The following is an 18,570-nucleotide window of genomic DNA, read 5'->3' on the forward strand; positions in this document are numbered from 1 at the left end:
GGTGCTTAAAAACTGATCATAAGGTAAATTGTGAAATACGCAGCTCCCCACAGAATTCTGTCTTTAAATGAACACGCTTCGTTCTTCCCAATTTCATATTTTATTGTCATAGTTGTTTGCTTTAATAGGATTTGAACACGCTCAAGCACACTGCCAGAACGCCACATGAGAAACCAAAAACTGGGTCAAAGCAAAGGGAGACATGTACACCCAAAATAAACATTTGGTTTCAATTGAAGTCCTTTCAAACTAATTCTTTTTCAATTTACTTCTGAAAATCTTTTTTTTTTTTTTTTTTTATCTCCAAGCAAAAATCCTGGTCCACAACTGTTTACAGATATAACTTCTGCCATTTGTCAATGTCATTTATGAAAGCAATTAAAAAAAAACTGGGAAAAAAAAAGAATCATGTCATCGTAAGTAGACCAGACTGAGGGTAGAGGGGAAAGGGGGTGGGGGGCAAACCCAGAAATGGCATAGCTGAGCTCTCAATATGAGAAAGCTGACTCGTGTGGACTTCATCTTTGTTTTCATTTGCTTAAAAACAGGTTTGTCTTGATCACGTAAGTAGTTTCTGAAGCTGATCTTCGGCACGCAGAAGGGGGGGGCATGAGAGGGGGTCGCCGTCGCCACTGACACCAGTGAGGGCGGGGTCTAACCGGACTCCACGCGTTCCTTCTGATCACGACGTTCAGGCAACTCCATCTCGCTCAGTCCCGCTCGGCAACCAGTTTCAGCACCTTTCCGATGGCGATGGTTTTACCTAAAAACACAAAGCGGCAGTTGATTGGGACCGCTTGACGTCAAAGCTTCAGCTATCAGCGCACAAATCATTCCTCACTTTGGAGACATTTTGGCGAGGTAAGCAACAACAGCACACACAGTTTAACAGATAAGGAGTGTATTTATACCAAAGACCCAGTACAAGCCTTTGGGTTCAGTTTGCATGGGTCCCAAATGAATGCAGTTTACAGAACACACAGGACTTTGTTGTGGATATGGGATGTTGTTCAAAACACACACACACACACACACACACACACACACACACACACACACACACACACACACACACACACACACACACACACACACACACACACACACACACACACACACACACACACACACACACACACACACACACACACACACACACACACACACACACACACACACACACACACACACACACACACACACACACACACACACACACACACACACACACACACACACCTTAAGTATTTATCAGCAAAACTGGTTGGTAGTTGGCTAGGGTTCTTATCCAGCGAGCATGTGGTTTGATTGAATGTGCGTGTTGGTGCGGATATGCCTGCATACATCTGTGTTTGATACAACTGGTGGGAAACCCTCTATGTAGTGAAGTCATCACAAAACCTACCACTTGCATACAGTATCTGGCTCATCAGTTCACACACATTTTTTCCCATACTGATGTCGTTTTAGGCGTCTCCTTTTGGTTGACAAAGTTTGGCTCACACTGATCAAAAACGAAAGGTCTATGAATGGCAGGATTTTGGAAGAATCCAGGGGCTGATTCTCTCTCTTTTTTTTTTAAGTTGGACAGGGGCCTGAATTCCTGCACCATCATGCTCCAAGTACTGCTCATGCCTGACGTAGAAACCTCCTGCACCAGCATATGTTTTTCTGTCAAACAGAGTCCACCATATCCCTTAAGGAAACTGAGCGGGGTGTTTTGAGCCCTGTTGAGCACAATGGCTTGGAGGCAGCTGCGTAAGGAGGAATTGGAGTTCTCACTGTGTTTTAAGGAGCAGCTCCGGGTGGTTTGACTGACAATAAGATGTTCTTCTACAGCTATTGCATTTCATTATAGAACTGCTTATTTCATCCATATTTGTACAGAGACAGATACACCTCTTATCAGTAACTGTGAGCCACATGTAATGCTGACAGATTTAAAAATCAAGAAAAACCCATAGTGTTCTCTTTCTAGGCGCCTTTGTGCGGGAACTAAGATATGAGCGCATAATAGTAAACATGTGGAAGGTCATCTTTGATTCCGTGAGCTTTACCTTCATCCCGTAAGGTAAACCGTCCCATCTGAGGAAAATCTTTAAAGGTCTCGAGGCAAATGGTCCCCGCTGTGCGCAGACGTGCAATGCAGACCTGGTCCTGTTTGACGAATCGTGGTCGTGTCTTACTCTTCTCTCCCGACTTTTTGTCTACCAGACAGATTAAGGCCTGAGGGGGAAACCAGTCATAGAATATCAGGTGGGACGAAAGACAAACACTTGTAATTATATATTAAGTTAAAATAACAGACATCAATGAACCCACTATTGTGATCATTCTTAAAAGAAGATAACAGCCTGAGAAAATAGCTGGAGGATTTTAAACAGTTAAAATACAAATTTCAACCGATTCAGCTATTTTCAAATATAAAACCTCCACAATAATGCCTGCATTTTTGCAGGTTTTAGTTTGTGTTGGTTTTCATTAAATGCCAGCTGCCAAGTTGTGGGAAATTTAAGCGCTGCAGGATATACCTCTCTTGATGGCTTTAATTTTTTAATTGAAAGGGAATTTGACCACTCATTCAATTCATATTTTCCAAGAGTCCTAAGATCCTTGGCAAGATTTCTACCATCTGCTGCCAGCAGAGGCAAAATGATTTTTTACTCTGTATTTGTAAAGTGACAAATAAAGCATAAGCGACGACCATGTAGAGTAGTAAAACATTTATGGCTTAAGCTCATTTGCTTTCCTAAAATGAACTATACATAAACGATTAGAAAGAGAAAATACAAACAAAACACAATAATTTAGCCAAATGAAAAATAAAAATCTCCTTCTACACTGTTAATTAGAAACCGACAACAGAAGAACATGTGACTTCAGAATTAAAAAGTAGTTCTTACTTCACTGCACTTCCGAACAGAGCTGCTGCTCTCTCAAAGTGCCATCTATTCTTGTCTCAGTTTCCATTCAATTTTATTAAACCCCCCCCAACAGGTGACATCTGAAGCCTTACCGTAATCTGCACTTCTTCAATGCAGGTGTGAATGTGAAGAACTGCGTTGTAACCTGGACAGATGATGGATTTGTGTTCAATGATCACAATCTGTGAAGAAAAGGAAGACAGATATCAGGAAAAGGAAATGCCGTCTCAAGAAATAACTCATTATTCTCTACAATAAAATGTCAATGGGACACACAAAATACTTTTGGTGAGACAAGTAGGGTTTATCTACTTAAACCGTGAACAATGAAGTATAGCTATAACTGTTTTATGCCGTGATATCATTTTTTGATTATGGTCTATGGCCCCTGGTATTCGTCGGATCAAATTTAAACCTTCAGAGAAATGTGTTTTCTAGCCGAGAGCTCTATTTTCTATTGCGATCACAGGGAATGCGTGAGACAAGGTGGCCCTGGCCTGTTTCCTGACCTGGGCATCGAACATGCGCCCCGAATGGCAGAGGTTCTCTGCATTACACAGGATGAAGCCGGGCAAGATTTCCTCCTCCTCTATGCCCTTCAGCCTCAGCTTGAGATTTTCCCCTGGTCCTGCGTCGTCCGTCTCTACATCGTCGGACAAGAGGCTCAACACCTCTACTACGTGCTGCGTGGGGGAGGAGATGATCAATCAAAAAATTAATGACATTAAAAAATGTGCCCGTCTGCTTGTTCTTGGTACTTAAAGAATATTGCTGCACTGTAAAACACTAGTAACCGCAGAGGCAGTCACTGTGCCATGTCTCACCCTGTTTGGCATCATGACTAGTTGCTGTGCTTTACTGATGGAGCCCGACTCTAGCTTGCCCAGAACCACAGTGCCCATGTCCTGAGGGAGTCACAAGACGAGTTAATGGATTGCAAAGAAAAATCCAAAGAGGCAGTCAATGAATAGCGAACGTGAACACTGAAATACGTAAATTCATTTTAAAGCTGCTATAAACCATAGGGACAAAAAATGTGTGGATTTACTTTGGCCTTGTAGTGTATCTACTATGCTTTACCATCCATTTTTGAAATTGACAAATAAGAATTAAAATAAAATAATGTGAATAGATCTTAAGTTGTACTTTTAAATAATGAGGTCAGACAGACGGGTGGGCTCAGTCTATCCCTGATACACTAACTTTAGATCTATCAGGTAGTCATATGAGCTACTTAATGATGCTGATGGTATCTCGGACATTTATTCCATATACATATATGAGGTTATTAATTAAAAATAAAGTTATCTGTGATCATGGAAGGGAATTTCATTCCAAACGGCCTAGTGTCTCTGGAAATATACACACAAATACTTATTTATATTATTCCTACATGACTTAATAAAAGCCATTACATTTCAGTCCCCAAGAGCCTGCACATGGATTATTCACGCCATTGATTGGGTCTGAATCTATTACATGCACATTTTTCTAATACCAAAGTTTGCTGTGATACCATTTTTATCTGACAGAACTCATGCGGTTTAAGTGACATGAGATGATAGTCAAGTTGACCAAGAATATGACCTAAAAATGAAAATGAAAATTTACTTCCCCTTTTGAAGTTCCAACAGTTATTTCAGAATTTAAAATTCTGAGAATATAAAGACAGGGAATATGATGATTCATAGTGATGTAACATAGTTGCACCAACTCAGTTTCCCACATATTCACCCATTAACTAAAGAGCTTTGTAGCATCAGACCTGTTCCATATATTCAAGCATTGATTAGTTTCTGATACTAATTTTAAATTATTAAAACGGTATTAAAAATAAATAAATTCATGAAAAAGAAGAGGAACGCAGCAGCATTAAATACAGAGACTGGCACAGCAAGTCAGGAGGATGTGCCAGATTATTTCATAATGGTCGTGAAAATTATCTAGACACCAATGGATAACAGTACAGCATCTATATTCTACGCCCTTGTACGAAATGTGGCACCACCTGGAACCCATTCCAGCCTGCGTCACTCGTCAATATGGTTTCAATGAACACATTTTAAAAGCAACAGAAATATAATTACAGAATTGTGGTTTTGCATGCAAGCCAGTTTCTCACCTTGTATTTGTCTACGATGGGCAATCTGACAGGTCCATCACTGGATCTGTTGAAATTTGGCAAACTGTCCAAATGTGGAATGAATGGTAAACCTCTGTGAAGACACCGGATTGAGAGAGTATTTAGAAGAGAACAATGAACAGGAAGAGGAGATTTGCAAAGTGCTGAAGGACTTACGTGTACCACGAGCACATGTCGGTGGGCTCCTTCAGGTTGGCCCCTGTCAGCCCAGAGCACGGCATGAAATGAATGTCTTTCTTCGGGTTGAAACCAACCTTCTTCAAAAATGGCACTAATTTCTCCTTACACTCTTCATACCTGAGCATCAACACAATAGGGATAATATAAAAAAACAAACAAAAAAAAAAAACAGTCAATTAGCATAGTTAGCCCTCACAAAACAGAACCAATGAAAGACACAAGTATAGCATGTAACCCATTGGATGAATTGTTTCACATGCAATGGCCAACATGTACTGTCTCTCTCACACACACACACACACACACACACACACACACACACACACACACACACACACACACACACACACACACACACACACACACACACACACACACACACACACACACACACACACACACACACACACACACACACACACACACACACACACACACACACACACACAATTCTGTCATATTATTTCTTTCATTTTGTATTGGGGTCGCCTTGACTTTCATGCTGATGTTGGTGATTTCATTCTAATTTCAATGTTGAAAATAATCAAGCATTTTCAAGTCCTTTCAGTCTCCTGAATTTCAGAACCATTGAGTTTATTTGTTAAGAGAAAAAGTATCACTGCTAACTTCAGGCCTTTGCTCACCTCTCCAGACTCCAGTTGACCGTAGGATCGTCCATTTTATTCACCAGTACAATCAGGTGCTTGACCCCAGCTGTTTTGGCCAACATGGCATGCTCCCGTGTCTGTCCACCCTTCTCAAACCCAGTTTCAAATTCTCCTTTCCTGGCAGAGATCACCTGGGGAGGAGAAAATTTATATGGGTTTTTGAATAGGCTGATTAATCACAAAACTTTGACCTTGAAAATACTAAACATACCATGAAGAGTTGTTTGGATTATTTGTAGTCATGAAAAAAATACAAAGCAGAAATTGGACCAATGTTTGCTCTTTAAGAACAGCAGGAACTGCTGTTCTACTTGATGACAGCAGTACTGTCAGAGAATGGAAAACATTTTTCTTAACATTAACATTATACTTAACATATTAAAGAAGGAGGGAAATTTGGCAATTAATCCAAAGACCAATGATGTGTCACAAATTTAAACAGCAACTGTCCTTGTGTCTGTTTATTAAATATGTGCTGGTATGTTCTTGTTAATAGACAGCTGTCTTCATGCTCTATCAACATCTTTTTGGAATTGATTTGATTCCAATTGGACCTGGAGCCTCTTATATAATTTGTTAACACGGTTAACACCCATGTGCAGTGCCATGTCCCTCCTTTTTGAAAAGAGACCATGTAGATACAGAGTCTTACATATACTGTCCAGACTGTCAAATGCTCCCGCAGTGAAAACACTCAAGAAAGTGCAGTTTGAGTCCAGCGTCACCGGATAGGATTGATATTGAGAGTGTTGATGTATTGCAGGTTGTATTGGGTATCATTATCGGGATTTCCAAAGTCAGCTAGGTATCTGTTTTTTAAATATCAGCAACAGTCAGTGGAATAGAAACATTACCAAGGTTTAGAGCCTGAGAAGATAGTGGGGCAGGAATGTACTCTTGAATAGAACAGCTGAGCATCATTTACAGCTCAACTTAACAGGATGTCTTCCTGCACTCACCAGAACAGCCAGATCTGCTTGCGATGCTCCACCAATCATGTTGGGCACGAAGCTCTTGTGGCCCGGAGCATCTAGGATGGTAAAGTGCTTTTTGTCGGTCTCAAAGTAAGCCCGGCCCACTTCCACAGTCTTGCCTTTATCCCTCTCCTCTTGATTGGTGTCCAAGGCCCAAGACAGATACCTGAAAGACACACTGGGGTTAATCTCACTGAAAGAAATGGGTTGTCATGTTTGAGTCTGAGACATTTATTTATTTTCTCTTCTATCATTCACTTGGGACCCATAATAAGAATTATCTATTATAGGAATATTTCTCCTTTATAGCAACAGACAATGAGGAGCACAGAGCACCAGGTGACATGGATCAAAACAGCCAATGTGCACGCTTCTTGATATTACACGTTACAACTTGTTAACATCTACGCATGTCTTTGTGCGTGAATGCCAGGGTTTCTTGTTCCTCCTTTAGCTGTTGAAAAATACATTTTTGCTGAAAGGGGCTCTATTTTGAACTTCGTTTACTTCCATTGTCACACTTAGGCTGATATCTCTAGCAAAGTGTTAAAAATTCTTTCTGCCCTGATGCAAAAGCAAAGCAAAGCTAAACTACAGAAGTCAAAGTTCTTTGTGGCTAGCCACAAGAGGCAGGGTCTGACAAACAATATGCAATATATACTTAATTAAACTTACAATCAAACAAACCTACAATCTAATACAGTGATCAGCTTCTGCAAGCAAATATGATCAGCTTTTATACAGTATGTACAAAGGCACTTCCTTGTATCCACTCACCAGGTTTCCCGGTTCTTCTCCTTGGCTTCTCTTTCATACTTCTCTAAGGTTCTCTTGTCCACCATGCCTGTGAGATACCTGTGGTTGAAGAGAGAGCGATGCGCAACATAAGAGGATTGATTCAGTCAAAGTGGATGCTCCCAGTGAGAGAGGCCATTTCTACTTACATGATTTGTCCACCGATAGTGGATTTGCCAGCATCTGGAGAAGAAGCACAAAGTGTGGTTTCAATGCCATCTGTTTTGCAAATAATTTTTGTTTGTATCAACAGATGATCCAACAAATCCAAATGCTTGAATGTCAAATAAAAAAAAATACATATCACAATTATCTTTATTTTTATTTTTTTGCATTTACGTTTTTCATATGGAAATCGAAATTCCGTTGAGTCTATCACTCTGGTTCCAGCTTTACGTACATAAAAGATTCAAGATTCCAAACGTTTATTGTCACATGCACAGTGTAGAGATGTGGTTCCCTAAACAGTGTAATTCCTACTTTGCTAAAGGCAAAACAGTTTGACAAATGCTATTCTGTTGATAAAAGAATCAGACTGTTGATGGCAAAATGCAAGGACAACACTAAGGAAGTTGAGCCTTGACAGGCAAAAATGATAATAAATGGCCAATAGGAGGTCACTTACTGATGATAGACACATTTGCCCTCCAGACAACGGAGTCAACAGGGAATAACACACAACATAAACCACAGTAGCTTGAGAGGGATATCAGTCAAACTATTTATTTCCTCCTCTGTCAATCATTTGCATTTTCCACCATTCAAAACACCTTGAAAAATGCATGTGTTTTGCAAATCACTATTTGCGATATTTGCAACTGATAGGACAATGGAGTGAAAACATCTATAGTGCACATCTCCATGTGAAACTACAACATTGGAATTCATGTATGTGTGATTCCTTTGAAATGACAACTATTGAGGTTGGCCCTGCTAGTTTAACTTAGAATTTTTGAACAGTATCCATGCGTTTGCACTGACCTACGTGTCCGATGAACACAACATTGATGTGTTCCTTCTTGGGGGCATCTGGCTGTGTTGGTGGACCCTTGGGTACTGGCGTTTCCTCCTCCTCCTCCATCATCTCCGGAGCACCTTCCTCTGGTGTCGGTGCCCCCCCTGGTCCCCGATCACCACAGGACCCACCTCCTGGCTCATCCTCATTGGGCTCAGCTTCTTTCTGGTCCCAGGGTTCCTCTGTGGTCATCTCTGTGTCTCCGTTCTCCACCGGACCTGCGGTGGCATACACATTCTCAAAACTGCCTTTTGTTTGGGTTCAAAAACAAGGTTAAGTGAAATGCAAGATGAGCTACAGCTTCTCTTGTTTTACAAAGACAATTCAAGAGTATCTAACCCTAACGACGTAGCTACATACATATATTTAGATTAATTTTACTTTTTAGAGCATACTTTTCTGTAATATTTTAAGTTCTAGTTGTTGAGTCACAAAGATTTTGACTCCTTGGTCCTATGGTTATAAAACAATGTCATCAATGGGACATCAAGCATAATATCAATATTGATGTGAAACCACAGAAAAAACCTCAACCAGCTATTTGAAAAAAGGTAATGAGAGTAATACAGAGGCTTCAGACTAATTCAGAACGCAGACCATTAACCAAAGGCTGTATAGTCAGAGTTCTGTTTTCTTTAGGGCACAGCCGTAGTGTAGACAATTAAGTATTAATTGACATGTATCATCATGAGGTGCCAGAATGTACATTTATTTTCATGGTGAATTAATCTGCAATTCATCTGCAGGCAGTCATTTTTGTCCATGTATTTTTAACTGATGCTAATAATTGGACCAGGCCAATCCTCTTGTCAAGGATTTACATGGAATGCAACAACATGATATTTCTCAACATTGAGTTAATCAATTCTCTGAGTTTATTTTAAACACGCAGCACTGTGTACATGCCATAAATGCCATTACCAATGCTGATAATGTGGGCTGTTGGCCAGAGCATTTTGCTGGCATGGAAGCTGCAGCATGACAGCAACAGGGCTGGTACACAGCTAGTGGAGTCAGACAGCACTGGGCATAAAACATAATCTTATAACTCCCTAAGAAATCATACTTATAAGCCTAGTACATGACCAGTATTGTGATGCCATTATAGTATCATATAGCTGGCCACACCTTGTATTCTCCATCCTTCTCACCATTCTCAACTGAAACCAAGGCACTTTTTCAACCACTAACATCTAATGAAATCTGAAAGCAACAAGTCCTCAAGTCTAAAAACTATATGTCAGATCAAGGTTAAGACACAGCAGAAACCATCGGAATACACGAATCAAACATTGAGAAGGTTTTCCTGTTCACGAAAAAAGAAAGTCTGACTGAGAATTTATATCAGGTACCCAGCAAGATTTGAGGAAGAGTGAGGTACTCTGCCATTATGAGTGTGTCTTTTCCAGCCATTGATTCAGTACTGTGACGACCTCTTGTGTGTATTCAAAGAAAAGCATTTACAGAGATGAAGTGTAACACTTGGGCGATATTGCCAACTGTAAACTGCTACAAACTTATATACATGGCGAAGGCTATGACATGCATCGTACTGAATCTGCTGCTACCTAAAATGTGTCTCTGTTGACAGTCATGGTGCATATTAGTACCTGGTATGAACACTGGTGGTGTTTACTTAGATTTTACAGTCTGCTACCATCAAAACGCACAAAACCATTTGACAACTTGCTGTGAATTTAAGTTGCCATATCCACTTGGGTACCTCCAAAATGTTTGGCCTCCAAACATTGTTAATATAATCTCAGTGAGCAACAAAGTGACTTCATTTAACTGAATATCTTAAAGATCCACGGAGCACTAACATACAATAGAAAACAGTCTTCGTGGTAGCAGCCCAGCATGATTTGAAAAGACTTCCGCAGAGAACAAGACGCGACAGTGATGAGGCTAAATAGGAAATAATAACAGGGAGCTGACATTATGACTCCCACACAGTCCAGCACTGCAGACATCCAGTTCAGTATGCATCTAACTGGAAGCTTTTTCAAACCTTTAAGAACAATGACACCTAAGGTATTGTGCTTAAGTCTGAAGTGACAAATCAATTAGGAAAAAGGTCACGATATGAAAAACAAAATCAAAAGGTTTTGTAGGGTACTAGCTTTACTCTAAAACATTTAGCCAATTATTAACAAATTATGTAGTAAAAACAGGCAACATTTGACAAAACATGGCGCTCATGCACCTAAGAACGGCTTGATGGTCATTTTAAAGGGAATAGAAGTTAATTACTACTAGGTGATCAATTGCTTCATTAATGGATAATAATGATTTTTCCATCTGAACTGAAAATGGGCCAAGACGTGTTTGTCCAAGGATTTTGTGTTTGTCTAATTTCAAAACATTCAGAGACAGGAGGATTTTGTCACACAAACAATGATGTACGATTTGAGTGTGGAAGTTCTTCACTCTTGGGAAAGAAGACACCTTCTCCAAAAAGAGGCTTCACAGTAAGATACTGCAAAACAAGCATAAAACGATGAGGACAAATGAATAAGACACTTGCATCCCCTGTTCAACATTCAGAGGCTCAAAGTCAGCAGACTCAATGACATCAACTCAGTTTAGGTTGACGTTTCAAACCTGATGTCTCATTCTCTTCATCATAGGGGCTGATATGTCAGTAAACTTTTTAAGTGGTTTGTCTAACGTCGTCCTCTGGAGAACATGCCGCATGCATTTTTATTGATGTGGAGGATTTGGAAAACTTTCATTCAGATTATAGGATGCCTGTTCTCATTGCTAGGTTTGTACATTTCTTTTGTTGAATATATGGAGGGGCAGTTTTTAGATAAGTGCGAGGGACTTTGGCAGCTGAATAAAAATGTAGACACACACACACGCCATCCAGCCAAACAGTGGATAGAGTCAGAGGGGGTGTGGGAATCAAATAAACACCTGATGCCGACCGGTTTAGACTGCGTCAGCCATGTGCCTAAAAGAGGCGAGGCACAACAAATCAAATGTGTTTTTGCTACTTAGTTTGACATGACAAAACCAAACGGATTCTTTTTCAACTTCCGGGACCAAACAACTGAATAATGCTGTCACTTTCATCACAGACAAAAGGCAAAAAAGTTCTTGTCGCTTAACTTTCCGGAGCTGAGCTTGCTGAATGCCCTCACATTTTCCTCTAATGAAGTGATACAGAAAGCAGAAACAGTCCTCAAATCGCCACCATCTGTCCAGCTAATGACTGTCTCCAGCTGTTTGATACGACCAGGAATTAGTCATCAACTTTAAGTTTGAGGGGCTTCTGTTGGTAAGCGAAGCAAAACTGTCCCACTTACAGCTGGAAAAACATAGGCTACACTTCCAATTGGACATTTTCCCTTCACACTCGGTATCAATTAAATCATGGCTCCTTTCTTTGCAGCTTGTGAAACTTTAAAATAATTGCAAAATGTTCTTGTGAGATCTTGTTGATATTGCATAGCAGGACTGCTCACATCAAAACCAGCTGGACTCTACAAGCAGCCTATTCAATATGCAACATTGAGGTGTTTTTAATTACAGAAAATAGCTATTTTTGCAAAGGGGTAAATAACTTACCGGCCCCCCTTCACATTATTTCATGTAAGCGGGGCGTGGTACTGAGGCCACAGACAAAATACTGCACTGGCCACAGCTTAACAGACCTACAACCATAGTATCAAGAGCAAGTGAAAACCAACCAACCAAAAGTGCATGGCACCTGCAATGGAAGAAACAATCAGAACAACAAAATGCTCGACACAGAGCTGATGCTCAGAAAACTGCAATGAACTAATTGTCGCTAGAAAGTGTCGGACATCTGGCAGTCAGTGATCATTTCTACAATAGGCTATAAACGCAGGTTTTTGTTTATTCTTTAAATTGAACGAACTACAAAGGTCAAATAATTCTAGTTGGCTGGAGCCATCCTTTGCGTGGAAAATAGTCCGCATACCGAACCTATTTTGTCCGAGAGTAGACTGATCTGCTTGGTATTTACAAAACTGTTGGAAAACACGTTGCATGGGAGGCTTGGCACACAGATCATTGGAGTTAAGCTTAAATTTGCACTCTCCAGTTTAAGCTGGTTGCCAAGCTAGATAAAGTAACACTTCTGAAGCTGCAGAAAAATAAGAATGCACCCCAACACAACTAATTACTTTAAAGTTTTTGTGATACTTCATGTATCTTTATCAAATATATTCATTCTGAGCCTTTAAGCGATAAATGCTACTGGTGCGTCAACACAGCTTGTCAGGGTAAACTTTCTAATGTCCTCCCTAGCAACTTCAGTTAAGGATGGAGTGTTGTCAGTTCGGCGCGCGCGCGCACGCACGCATGCACGCACGCACGCACGCACACACACACACACGAAGACCTTAAAGAGGCTCCATTATCATTTACACCTGCTGTTGTTGCAAACAGTGGTTTATCAGTAACTACAGTGAGGAGCAGATCACACCAAGGATAACTGTCCACAGAGGGAGAGAGCTGCAGCTGGGTGTGCATCCAGTATACTTGCCAATTTCAGACATCAACAAGGCTGAAACCTATTTTTCACATGTTTTGGACATGCTCACAAAAGTTAGGAATTTGCAATTTTTTTTCACAAGAATATTTTCCTTCAAACATTCTGTCATGCTGCAACAGATTGTAGAAAGCTAGACCATGTCCACTTCATGTGTAAATGCATTTCACACAAGTCATTGCATTACTTCTTTCACGCACAGATCACACATATGACTTTCCCCAGCCCTGGCAACCACACCTTAGCCCACACCTGGTATAGAAAATTCAACTTGGACTCGGGGCACCTAATAGATCTTCGTGGCTTACGTTCCAGCGACTCGATTGACTTGCCAGGCCAAGCCAACAGCTGTTTATATTGCACATACAACAGAACTTCCTACTTAACAGTTAAGTGTGATGCACATGTCTTGAGTCATGGCTGAGACATGTAATAATGAGTGCCCGCAAAACATGACGAATGACTGAGTCACAGGGAAAGTCTAATCCTGATGTCATTGACAAGCTTTTTTAAATGAAGTAGCAATAAGTAAATCAATACAATATCAGTTAATAATTGCGGATGTCTAAAAGTACACACAAGAACTGGAGAATGACAACATTCTTGAAACCAGAGAAATGGTCATACACAAGGTTTGGAGGGAAGTAGTTGCATCAGCTACTTTCTGGATATTTCAATCAGTTGTTGGGAAGCTTTTACTCAATTTAGGTTGTAACGTACTTGTGTTTACTACTGTATGAAAAGTGTACAATCTCCCACATGTTCGAGAATGCGTGAAGCAAACAGATTTTCTAAATAAGAAAGAAGACATGTCTCCTTGAACTTACTTTAGTGCCACTGTAAAACTGAAAGCACCCTGATACTCTATAGTTAATTTAGCCAAAAGCCCTCGAATTACAAGATCCAAAGGTATTGCAAACAGATCAGTGGTGTTAATGGTGTGACAGTTTCTCTGTTATCCCTAACATGCAAGGGGAGAAGTTACATGACATAGGATATAATGGTGGTTCTTTTGGTGGGGGTTGCAAGGGTGCAAATTCAAGAAATGATGAAATGGAAAAATGATTAGAAATAAAAAAAAAAATTGCTTTAATTCTCACATATACACACTGACATTGAAACAAAAGAAATGTACAACTTAAAAGAAGTGATTTGAAGATCAGCTAGAAATGATTTGAAGATCAGCTAGGAAGTCCAATATCTCAAGCACATTTTATTTGGGAAGTGTGGATCTAAAAAGTTTTGGAAACCATGAACTGGAAAATAGTGGATATTGAATTGCCACTCATGTAAAATAAAAAAAAAGCCTAATTTGATGATGAAAACCCAACGAACAACCCATTATTTAAATTGTGGGTTGAGCCTAAGCCTCAGAAACTCCTGTGGTCTTCAGTCCCACAAAACTGAGTCTGGTTAACATGATAAAGAAGGCCTCCCAGCAAATGAGCGCCTGGGACTGAGACAAACTGATGGTCGTTCTCCATCAAACTATTGGATTAGCAGTTTGAGTTTTGCTTTGAAAGGACACCGTGTGGCACTTGCATGAAACCAGTGCGGCTGAAGTACTGTGGAGCCTTCAGATAAAACTGTCTTTGGGTCTCAGTAGCTCATGATGTAACAGACACTACAGACTTTGTTAATCCTTGCTGTACAGTGTGGGACTGCACATGTCAGGACAATGAGGCAAGCAGTTACGGCATGACAAAGAGGGAATCGGGCTTTACATACCAGCACTGTCTGACACCTCCATGGTGGATATGTTTTCAGCCGCAACTGAAAAACAGCGATAACGGCAAGGTGTAAGATTACTTGTCATAAACAGCACACATATCACTACCACTAAGACAAATATGACTCAAGGGCCTCAATCACACAAATGCGAAAAACAGAAACAAAGTGTTTCATTTGTGTCCACCAAAATTATCCTTCTGGCTTTAAGGTCAAGGCTGGGGAAGAAGCAGACCTACCATCATACAGATTCTTATAAAAAGCCTGGCAGTACTTTGGGATGTAGCAGCATTCCGAGTATTGGTGCACAGGCATCATGTAGTTTTGTGTGAATTGTCATGCCACATTTAGGGCAGGTTTTTTTAATGACAGCAGTGGTCTGCCCGCCAATATCACAATTTAATTCTGCTGCAATTGAAGTGAGCAGGACAAACAAGCCAAAAACTTTATCTTAGCTGTTAACCAGATACCCAAGAGGCCTCCCTGTCGAATAATAATTTGAAGCTGAAAAGGTAGTAGAAGGCAAAAGAAAATGAGAATCACTAAGAAAAAAAACGAAAATAAAAAAAGGTATTGCCCCCCCACGTAGCAAATTCAAGTAACTATAAACTGTTCAATTAGTTAAAACTGGTGATTCTATTATTCATTAAAACTCAAACCATTGCATAAAAAAATAGGAACTCTAACACGTGACTTTTGTGTAAGCAGTTATCGTGACATATTGCTATGGAAATGAAAGTTGGTCTCTATCGTGATATATCGCGAATCCTACCTGACCGTATCGGGTGGACTCACGCCGAAAAACGCGCTTTCTATGCTTGGGTGGCTGCCAACCCTTTGGTTTATGAAAGACACGACGCATTGCAAACGTTTGTGTTGTTTAATCATCTGGCCTTGACGCCGTGTCGGTGACAGTTTGGTCCGACTTGACCAGCTATGCGTCACAAAATCCACGTCACACCAAACGCTGCCGTTCCCAGTAGTTCTTTCCAATGACGAGCTTGACTTCGATTCAAGAGGTGAACTCGGTCGGTCACCCAGTCACGCCGGGAGTCACGCCGCGCCAGTCTCCACTTTGGAAGGGTGTTCAGAATAAACGATGGCGCGGAGAAATCGCATAAACCACTTTCAAGAATCGAGCGACGCCGGCGCCCTGTCCTCCACCGTGAAGCCACACACTCAAACCAGTGAGCTAGCTAAGTTAGCTAACCCCGGCTGGTTGCAAGCTAATGCCGGTTGGGGTGATGGCTCTACCGTTTGACAGTAACAAGAAAGTAGCCACACCGTGGGTACATGTTGAAGTAACCCCAAATGGGCGTAAACGTTGTAGAATACATTACGGGACATCAAATGGGTTACATTTACACGCCTAACGGCAGTACCGTGAACGCGTGTCTGGGCTAGCACCTGCCCGGTAACAGGCTAGCTCAAAGCTAGCCATGTAGCTGCCCAACGTGACTGTCAACTCACCAGCAGAATCCACATTTTCCGAGGGCGCTTTCATGACAAAAGCCGGGACAAATTCGGCGGCGTTGACGTTGGGTACGAAAGGCTTCGCGTTCACATTCAAGGTTGTGAAAGCGGGTTCAAGCTGTCCGTCGATTGTGGCCTCCACATCGTCCTCTTGTTCCCAGGAATCAGGGGCAGTGTCTCTCGGGTCCATCGTGGGTCTTGGATTTTCACTACGGTGAGATTTGAGCTACGCAGTTCTTAGTCAACGTAAGTGTCCACCCAAAACCCGGTGTTACGGTCGCCCCTCAGATCGACGGAGGGAATCCCAACTTGAGTCGCGATGTTTAGCGTCCGATTCAGTTGAAAAATAGCGGCCGGTGTCTAACGGCGGAGACGCTAAAGAGGATATTCGACTCAGCACTCCCAGAGACAGTCCGCGTGAGCTAATGCGTCCCCTCGGTCGACGTGCCGCTCGTGATGACCTCTGGGAAATGAAGTCTTAAACAACGGGCTCAAAACGACGCCATTAGGTCTCATCTGGGCCATAAAACTACATTTCCCATGAGATGGCGTCCTTCCCCCTAAGTCAACAGTTTCTGTCCTTTTCGGCAACCGCAGATTCGCCCCAACATTTGTTGTAGTTCAGAAATACTTTGGTACTCTTTGTAGTTCAACGACATCCGTTAACGTCGGGTACTTTGTACGTGCACTTATGCTCAGCAGCGACGTCATTTAAACATTAAATCTGGCACGATATACAAATCTACTGAGGACAGTAATCACATCCAGACAGTAAACTAATATGTCTGACTGAAGGAGCTTGCAGTGTATTGGGCTCATCAAAATTAAGGTGACTTCTCTGTCCATCCTCTAAAGTGATTGAAGTACTACAGTGATTATTTGATAGTTCCTGCTTTTAAGATGATTTATTTGAGGTGATTTAAATCTGTGTTTAATGAAATGCCTTGATTGCATTAGAGTCTTTGAAAAAAAAAATATAGCCCTATCTTATTTGTAAACACAGGCACACAGAATGCCACTTTCAAAACCTCTAATCTCAAGTTTTAACACTAACACCCTTTTGCTTTTTGTATTTCCCAAAATTTGCACATCTTTCACCTTGTCTTAAAATGTCCAACTGGACAGACCATATGATAGAGTGTCTGCTCAATAAATATTGACATCTTAATAGGAAAACATATGGCGTGGGAATATGAGGCGGCTAAATCAACGGTGACATTCCAAAACTGCTTTCAAAATAAGCTACCAAGATATATTACAATCTTTCACACAATTTCCTCCGGGATCAGTAAAGTATTTCGGATTATGATCACCGTCTTCCATTTAGGCATACTTATATTATGGGACATAAATCAGTAACTTTAACACATTAACCAGTCATTGAAAAAGCCTGACAGGATATGAGGACTGCCACACAATTAAGAACTAATCACCCTGTACGATACACACAATTAAAGTGTGATCATATTATACAATATAAAAGCTAGTTAAAACATGACATTGTTTTCACTCTCTCCTCTGAATAGATTGTGGTTTGGAATCTTCCCTCTGGCATTAAAGTGGCCTCAGTTGAGCCGGAGCAAGCAGGCTTTTCGTGCAAGATAACCACCAACAGGCATGAACTTAAGCAAAACATGAACTATGTTGTTTGTTTTGAATTTGTACATACAAATTGATGTTCATCCATAGAAAAAACAAACATGTGAACTCCCTTGATTGTTATTTTAATAGCAATAGGGGGTTTGAAGCTACTTCTTCACCAGTCATCAATTGTTGTGCTTCAACAAATCCATTACTTTCATAGGTTAATATATCATTAATGTAGTTTTTCAATTAGAGATCTTGGCTGCTTTAAACCATGACTTCAAGCTCTGCAGCTTATCAGATGGACCCGGTATGATTTGTGGGCTTTCACATTCTGCACCCTGCAGGGTCCCCTCCGTGACCATATTTTGTGTTGCTCACACAGCATTCGGTGTCACTATGGGGACATTAGAGGTTCAGCTAGGAAGGAGACAGTGGAGTCAGCGCTTTGGAGGGAGTGTGTTCCGTGAGGCAACGTGCAGGGATCAGGTATTGAGGTCTAGAAGTGCGGGGAAAAACATTCGAGAGAAGGTCATGCCGTGCTGCATAGAGTGACTTACTTAG

General features: G+C 41.0%; 1 protein-coding gene across 1 annotated transcript; it reads right to left on the reverse strand.

Moving 5' to 3' along the window:
- Positions 1-84: 84 nt before the first annotated feature.
- On the reverse strand, positions 85-16,875 carry gspt1l (G1 to S phase transition 1, like). The gene is made up of 14 exons (XM_086170297.1): positions 16,420-16,875; positions 14,950-14,994; positions 8,666-8,917; positions 7,834-7,867; positions 7,667-7,744; positions 6,875-7,055; positions 5,892-6,046; positions 5,224-5,364; positions 5,047-5,140; positions 3,749-3,829; positions 3,434-3,607; positions 3,017-3,106; positions 2,058-2,226; positions 85-763 (listed from the first exon to the last, which is right to left on the reverse strand). Exons 1-14 carry the CDS (start codon positions 16,610-16,612, stop codon positions 711-713), a joined length of 1,740 nt encoding a protein of 579 aa, XP_086026423.1. The 5' UTR covers positions 16,613-16,875; the 3' UTR covers positions 85-710.
- Between the last annotated feature and the right edge of the window lie 1,695 nt (positions 16,876-18,570).

This window comes from Fistularia commersonii, chromosome 23 (assembly GCF_037954325.1).
Source record: "Fistularia commersonii isolate RoL2024-O1a breed Wild chromosome 23, RoL_Fcom_v1.0, whole genome shotgun sequence".
NCBI classification, from domain to species: domain Eukaryota; kingdom Metazoa; phylum Chordata; class Actinopteri; order Syngnathiformes; family Fistulariidae; genus Fistularia; species Fistularia commersonii.